Below are 7,997 nucleotides of genomic sequence, written 5' to 3'. Positions count from 1 at the left end.
TCCTTTTGAAGCTGTTGGGACAATTTTAATTCCTTGATTTCAGCGTTACTTTTAACGATTTCTTCAAAATCTGAATATAAGACTATAATTGATAATTAAAATAGGTAAGAAAATATAAATAAAGAGATTAAAAATAAAATATAAACAGTAAAAAAATATGGACCTTACGGTGTTCCTTGAAAAAGAGAAAAGTAGGTGAAAAGGGAATTCAAATAAAGAATTAGTAGGAATTTATAATTTTTTTATCTTAAACTTTATGTGTATATATAGCTTATTAAAGGCCACACATGGTGAATTTTGATTTTACTTATTGACTAATTTCCAATTTAGTTTAGGATTTCTAATTCATATTTGATTAGGATTCTAAGGTATACTTTCTCTAACCTATTTGAATTATTATTTATTAATTAATAGTTGTAAAAGAAGATAATTGTTTAATTATTTAATTAAATTAAATTATAATTATTTAAAATCCCTTCCTAAGTTTAGTGCGTAGTTCATATATTAAGTTAATTTAATAACAAAGTTATTTGCTCATGCAAATCTTTAAACAGCAAATATAAATTTTCAAATAATTAATTAAATTTTTAAAATTAATTAAAAATTAGTTAACCTTTTTTTTTTATAAAAAAAGATTGTTAAAATTAAATAAATAAGAAATCTAAGGATAACCAAGCTTAAATTTTCAGTTCTATTAATAAATATAATATAAGTTGCACATAAATTTTAATATAAATTTAGATCTTGAGTATTTATGTAATTTAAAAACCCATTATTAATTTTAGTATTTAAAATTTTATATTCAGATAATTTAGAATCAATCACAAAATTAATATTTAATAAAACTATTTTATATAAATGGCATTGAAAAATAACAATGACTTTATCATTTATAGATTTTATAATACAGAAAAAAATGTAAATTTTAATTTATTTTATCCACTAATAATTAATTTAATACATTTATTAATTAAAAAAATAATTATATATATATTTTAAATAATTACTTGCTGAGGAACCAAGAGATAAATTAATAAATAGACTTACTAAATCATAAACATGTAGACCGAGAGAACAGATAATGTAACAATAATTAATGGCACATAAGAATTCAAAAATTAAATCTATTTAATTTGACTAATTATAATTATGTTAGCTGACTCAACCTAAGAGTCACAGAGAATAATTAAGAAAATTGGTATTAGATATCTTGATTAAAATCTAGTTATATTACATTATATTAATTAAACAAAAATAAAAATTTAAAATTAATATGTACATCATGATTAAAAATATATGAGAACAAAAGATAAATTACCTCCTTTCTTCATCTCTTTTGAAGCTTTTGGGACGATTTTAATTCCTTGATATCACTTGTATATTAACGATTTCTTCAAAATCAATATAATCTGTAATTGATAACAAATATAGGTAATAAAATATAAATCAAAATATTAGAAATAAAATAAAAATACTTAAAAAGTCTAAACTTGTTATTCAAAATAAATATAATGTTTCTTGGAAAGAAGAAAAATACGATAGAAATTTAGCTAGAGGGTGAAAAGGAAATTCACGTAAAGAATTAATAGAAATTTACACTTTTTTGATCTTAAGCTATATGTATATAATATTAAATTTCGAATTTCGATTTTACTAGTTGCATTCCAAATTAGTTTAGGATTTTAAATTTCTATTTGATTTGGATTTGTGTTTATCCCATTCTAAGAAATAAGTACAGTGTTGATGTCATGACTTTCTCAAACTAATTTGAATTGTTATTCATTAATTAATAATTTTAAAAGAAGAGAATCAACAATCTTTATCAAATTTAATTTAAATTTTTTAGTGCACGCTAACCAAATCTTCTTTAATCATCCGGGGCCGACAGATCTCTTAATTAATCTTTTCGGTTGGAGGCCACAAGCCCATCAAATCTCTAGCCTAATAATATTCTCCATGAAAGGCTGAAATTATTTTTATTTATTTATTTATTTTTATTTAACTATATAATATTTTCACATTCAAAATGGGAGGAGGAGTGATATTCAATAAAATTTATTAATAAAAACGACTCTATAATTCAAACTCTTAATATTATAAATAAAATAGGCTTGGAGATGATTTTAAATCATTGATTAAATTGAGTGTTATGATATGACATTAATTAAGATTCGTAAATGAGTCTCACATGTCTAGAAATTGATCTTTCAAAAGTTAACATTGATTATGAATAACGTGCGTGTGTCGTTTATATAAAAATAATGAATTTATTAAAATTGTAACGATTTTAAGTGTGTGTCTATCTCTCGATAAAAAAAAATTATTTATTAATTTTTTTATTTTTTTGAATTTTTTTATTTATATACACATACAAAAATTAGTGATAAAAAAATTACTATTAAAATAATAATAATTTTAATAGAGTATTTATTTTTATATAATTTAATTTAATTATTATATAATTGTAACTCTATTACTTTAATTTTATATTAAATATATTTAAATTATTATTTTTTAAATTTCAATCATAATTCTTTATTCACTTAAATATTATTTTTTATATAATTAATTTTAATTAAAACTAAAGTTTTAAATTTTAAATTATCGAAAATAATTTTAATATCAGTGGGTTAAACTTCATTGTTGCTTAAATATTACTTTAATATTAATACTATAAAATTTCACGCCCATTCCGTTACGTCCACACAAAACGCACCCTAAAGAAAACACCGTTTGTCGACCACGTCTCGTCGTTTTAACGCAATATCAGTCTGCTGGCTTCGCAGATAAGAACGCACCTCTCGTTCTCTCAGCTGAGCACAATCCATACTCACATTGCACAGCGCAGAAACTAAAAAAGCTTCATCAAATCTCTGAATTTGAAGAAGAAGCAGAAGAAGATGTCGTGGCAAACATTTGTGGATGAGCATCTTATGTGCGAAATCGAAGGCAATCATCTCTCTGCTGCCGCCATCATCGGCCAAGACGGCAGCGTTTGGGCCCAGAGCTCCAACTTTCCTCAGGTATTTCTATACCTCACTCGTTCTTCGTTCTTGTCTAAAAATAACCCATGTGTTACTTTGGATCCATGGAAATTGATTCTTGGGTTAGATTTGGTGCTTAGATGTGATCTGACCTACTTTTTTCTTGGTTTCCTTTTTTTCTTTCCTTTAAAAAAAATTTATTAGTTTTTCGTCTGATTATTCTTCTTCTCCGTCTTTATTAATTATCTGATGGGATATACTGGAAGGAAATTGGTCATTCTTATCTGTTTTCCCAATTGAATTGGTTTCTTTCTTTAATTTTTTTGGGGGCTTGAAGTTGGTGCCTCTATGATCTGATTTGATGATTTTGTGGTAACTTGATTTACTTTTTTTTGAGGATTATTGAATGATTATCATACCCATGTGGGCTAATTAGGAATTGGGCGGTCTCATATGGTTCGTTTTATGATTGTAAGCGGATCTAGTTGAATTGGTTGATGGTTATGATTGATACTTGGGTTAGGTTGAATAACAATTAGATCTTGTGTATGCATCTTTATTGGATTTTTGCACTTGGTGACTCTTCTGTTTTAGGAACTCAGCTGGATGGCTGAGAACGAAAAATTATCAAAGAAAACCCTCTTAAGGCATGGGCATAGACCAGAAGATATGCTTGCTGCCACTGTAGTTCCTCTATAATGTAGTCTATGTTGGCTTCTTCCATCCTTCATAGTTCATCCAGAGACAAACTTCATGGAGATCCCTTCATATGTCCAGAATTATTTATAGTTGTATTATGAAATTATAAAGATTAAATAATTGATAGATTCAAAATTATGAGGATTAAATAGTTGTATTATCCAAATTATAAAAATTGAATAGTTGAGTTAGAAAGAATTTAGTTTAAAAATAAAGGCACGGACTAAACAATTCATGAATTAAAAAATAATTTAAAAAACAAATAAATAAAAGAACTAAATAGTAAGAAAACAATCTGTTACCAAAAAAAGAAGTATGAAAACAAAAAAGAAGTATGAAAACAATCAGGCATATATTTAGTAAAATTGTTTTATGTAAATGGCATTGAAGAATAACAATTACTTTATCAATTAATTTTATAATATAGAAAAAAGATTAATTTATGTTATCCACTAAAAATTAATTTAAAAAAATATAATTTTAAAGATTTAAAAAAAAATTCTATGGCATATACATGCAAACGTAGTTTTTATAAAATTCAAAAGAAGTATATATATATATTAAAACAAAAGGTTAAATGACACAAAAAATAAACCAAATTAAAACAAATCAAATAAATATAATAATATTATTTATTTCTTTTTAATATGGAGTTGTGCTTTCCTTAAGCCTCTATTAATTTCTCCATTTCTTTTATAGCCGAATAATTAATGCCTTTCTTATTTGTGTTATGATTCAATCACTCACTTATTAATGACTAATTAAATCATAATTTAAAAATATACAAGTACATCTTATAAATAAGTTTATGTTATAGCTTCTTATAAATTAAAAATCAATTTTTTTATCAAAAATAAAAGTTAAAAATAAATAAATAAAAAATCTAGTACAAGCAAGCTTAATTAAAATTTCAATCCTATTAACAAATATAATTTCAATTGAATATAAATTTTAATATAAATATTTATGTAATTTAAAAAACTCATTATTAGTTTTAGTACGTAATTTTTTCTATTTATAATAATTTAGAATTAATCGCAAATTTAATATTTAGTAAAATTCTTTTATTTAAGAATAGCGATTACTTTATCAATTAATTTTATAATATAGAAGAAAGATTAATTTATGTTATCCACTAAAAATTAATTTAAAAATTATAATTTTATAGATTTAAAAAAAAATTCTATAGCATATACATACAAACTTAATTTCTATAAAATTCAAAAGAAGTATATATACAGAGAGAGATATAAATTTATTGTTTTTAATGAGTGATTCAAGAAAATATTATTAAATTCTGACACTCACGAAAATCGTATTATATAAATTCTAACATCTTGAATTTTATAGTCTCTAACTTCTATGTATGAGAAACCATTATGTATAATTTTCAAATATATTTCTTTTATTTTTTATATTGTATTTATATAATACTGCATAATCCAATAATTGTATTTATAAACATACATATTTTTTTACTTGTTACTTTATTTTAATATTTGTTAAAATTTAAAAAATATTTTTTATTTAAAATAATTATGTAATATCCTTTTAATAAAGATTTTTATGAAATAAAAGAAAATTAAAATTAATAATTTCGGTCATCAAATTAAATTTTATAAAATCTATGCTTTATTTATTTATTAGTCAACTCTAAATTTCAAGGGATATGGTAAAAGACTCAAGAACTCTGTTAACCAATTCTTTTTTTGGGTCCACCTCCTTTTAAAATGAATTCTACATTGCTTTCAAATATATATCAATGCTCATACAGAAATTTACTTGTGTACTCCTAAAGCATATTAACTTAATGCATAATAATGCATTTTAGGTGAATTTAGTCATACTTTTACCAATAGCTTCATGCTTTTTAAGCTTGAATGAAATTTTCATTTTTTATGTTAATTGCTTATAAAAACAAGAGATTTGTTTATTTGAATATACAAAATCGTTAACCACTTTTTCAATAATACTATTAATCATTAATCATGGTAATATTTGCTCTTAAAATTAAAGCTAAACTCGATAATCTTAAGAATTTACAACCTGCTGGAGGTCCTAATAATGGTTTACCATATTTTTTCAAGGTCAAGAAATGAATTTTATTTATGTAAATATTTTATTTATTTTTATTTAATTTCATTAATAATATTTTTAATATATTTTGTATTACAGTTAAAATGTACTCACTGTCAGGCAATGAGTCAAAAAGAAGTTTGTATGTATTCCACCCATCAAACAATGAAGTACAAGGTAATATATATATATATATATATATATATATATATATATATATATATATATATATATATATTTTTTTCTAAATTGTTAAATATGTTTAAGTTGATATAAAATTATTAAAATAAATTCATTGAAATTATAGCAATATCTTTTAAATTTGAGTGTAGTGTAGAACGTTTAAAATACATCACTAAGTTTTAATTGATATGTTATTTTAACTGATTAGAATATATTATTTAGTGCAAAGATTGTAGAAATCAAGGATCAGTATCTGTTATTACTGGACATGGTCAGCCGATTGAAAATAATAATGAAAATTATACTACGCTTATGCATTTTAATTGCAAAGGATTTGAACCCCAAGATTTCATTTTTAGTGGAATCTGGAGAGCTACATCTGTAAGTATTTATGTTATTTATTGAATAAAAAAATAATTTATATTTTTATATTTTTATTTGTATAATATTAACTTATTTTCTTTTTTGTGTGTTTTTCTGAAAGTTGGTTGACGGCAAAGATTACGAATTTAACTTTCGTCGTAGGGTTTTCCAAATAGGGAGCAACATGAAAATTTCCAACTTGGAATCCAAATTTGAAGTGGTTCGTAATTAGGAGCTGCATCACCATACAAGATAAATAATATGTAATGAGATATATGTATTAGCTGGAAGGAATATAATAAATTATTTACTATGGATTTAAGTATGTATTGCTGGTTTTTCCTTTTCACATGATTCTTTATAATATTAATTTTATTTAGTATTTAATATATATCACAAATGATTTGAATCTTTTATTTTTAACTTATTAAATTTAAAATTATTCTTAAGAATTGCAGCATTAATACTCAATTTATATAAATTAAGTGAAGTTATACAAGAAAATCAGTACAGAGCATTTCACGAAATAATAAAATATATAAATAAATAAATAATTAGAACTATAACAATAACAAAATAGAGTAGGTCCGAGCATTCGGTTTACCTAAATCAAATATAATTAAATTATCAAAACTGAATTATTAAAAATTATGATATTTTAAAAATCGAATCGAATTAAATTGAATAAAAAATAAACTGAATTAAATCACTCTATTTTAGTTTGATTTAAACTTATCAATTTTTAAATTTTAACAAAATTTTTTAATTTAAATTTAATTTTTAAATTATTTGATTTAATTTTAATCTTAATTTAAATTTAATAATTATTAATCAATAAAATTAAATAATTTATATATAAATATAATTTATAAATTTTTTATAAAAATAAATTAATTTAAAAATTACTAAAATAATTGTGTTTGATTCGGTTAAATTGATTTTTTTTTTCTCCGTAAGAAAACGGAACCAAAATAACTAAAATTCCATGCTCTCCTGTGACAGAGTGCCTTTCTGGACTGAAACTTCTCACTCTGTCCGGCCGTCGTGAAGTCGCCGCCACTTGCCATATTCTTCTTTTCTCAAAATCCTAATGGATTGTTGATTTCCACCCTATAATCGCGATTTGAGTGAGGAATTGAGAGATGCCAGTGCTGTCTCCTCTAACCACGGGATCTCCGAAACCGCAACACCTTGTCACACCGCCCTTCTTCGTCAGCATATATTTCCGCCAGAAGTCGATAGGGAAGGAGATCTGAAAAGAATAATCTGGTACGCAAGTGAACAGTGGTGAGCCATACCACACATTCTCAATTCCTCAATTTCGATAGTTAGACGGTAAATGTATTATTGTTTTAATAATTTTTGATGCAAAATTTGGTCTTAAAATGAATATACACATGCTGAACGGGAATTTGGACTCTGAACGGACAATTTTCAAGTTTTGACTTTTACTAATGCTTTAAAATATCAAAGAATTAAGTATTTTAGTTGCCTTTTGTCGGAATTAATGGTTTGGTGGGTGTTTTTGCTTTTGTGGTGCAAATGGTAATTCTTTAAATTTTAGTGAAATTTGGAAAACCTATTTGTAAAAATCCAATTTCTTGTCAAATCTGCTTCTAAAACAATATATGTTAATCTTCAAGACTGTCTAATTACACAAAGAGCTACTTCTCCACAAACTCTATTTCTTCT

At 23.7% G+C, this 7,997-nt stretch overlaps 1 protein-coding gene across 2 annotated transcripts; it reads left to right on the top strand.

Moving 5' to 3' along the window:
- The first annotated feature begins 2,685 nt into the window (after positions 1-2,685).
- Positions 2,686-6,692, top strand: LOC131177448 (uncharacterized). 2 transcript variants are annotated; one of them, XM_058142400.1, is made up of 4 exons: positions 2,688-3,023; positions 5,859-5,936; positions 6,165-6,323; positions 6,427-6,692. In XM_058142400.1, the coding sequence occupies exons 1-4, from the start codon at positions 2,901-2,903 to the stop codon at positions 6,535-6,537; spliced, it is 471 nt and encodes a 156-aa protein (XP_057998383.1). In that variant the 5' UTR covers positions 2,688-2,900; the 3' UTR covers positions 6,538-6,692. The 2 variants fall into 2 exon arrangements, with proteins under 2 accessions (XP_057998384.1, XP_057998383.1); XM_058142401.1 differs by lacking the exon at positions 5,859-5,936 and having other exon boundaries at positions 2,686-3,023.
- The last annotated feature ends 1,305 nt before the right edge of the window (positions 6,693-7,997 follow it).

This window comes from Hevea brasiliensis, unplaced genomic scaffold (assembly GCF_030052815.1).
Source record: "Hevea brasiliensis isolate MT/VB/25A 57/8 unplaced genomic scaffold, ASM3005281v1 Scaf484, whole genome shotgun sequence".
In the NCBI taxonomy this organism is placed as follows: Eukaryota; Viridiplantae; Streptophyta; class Magnoliopsida; order Malpighiales; family Euphorbiaceae; genus Hevea; species Hevea brasiliensis.
This window is presented reverse-complemented; position numbering and strand designations above follow the sequence as displayed.

What these genes read in the sequence shown, in the direction of transcription:
- LOC131177448 (XM_058142400.1), top strand. Translation starts at nt 2,901, where the DNA reads ATGTCGTGGCAAACATTTGTGGATGAGCATCTTATGTGCGAAATCGAA. An exon ending in ATCAAACAATGAAGTACAAG is followed by an intron (nt 5,937 to 6,164) that starts GTAATATATATA and finishes TATATTATTTAG; the next exon opens with TGCAAAGATTGTAGAAATCA. An exon ending in GAATCTGGAGAGCTACATCT is followed by an intron (nt 6,324 to 6,426) that starts GTAAGTATTTAT and finishes TTTTTCTGAAAG; the next exon opens with TTGGTTGACGGCAAAGATTA.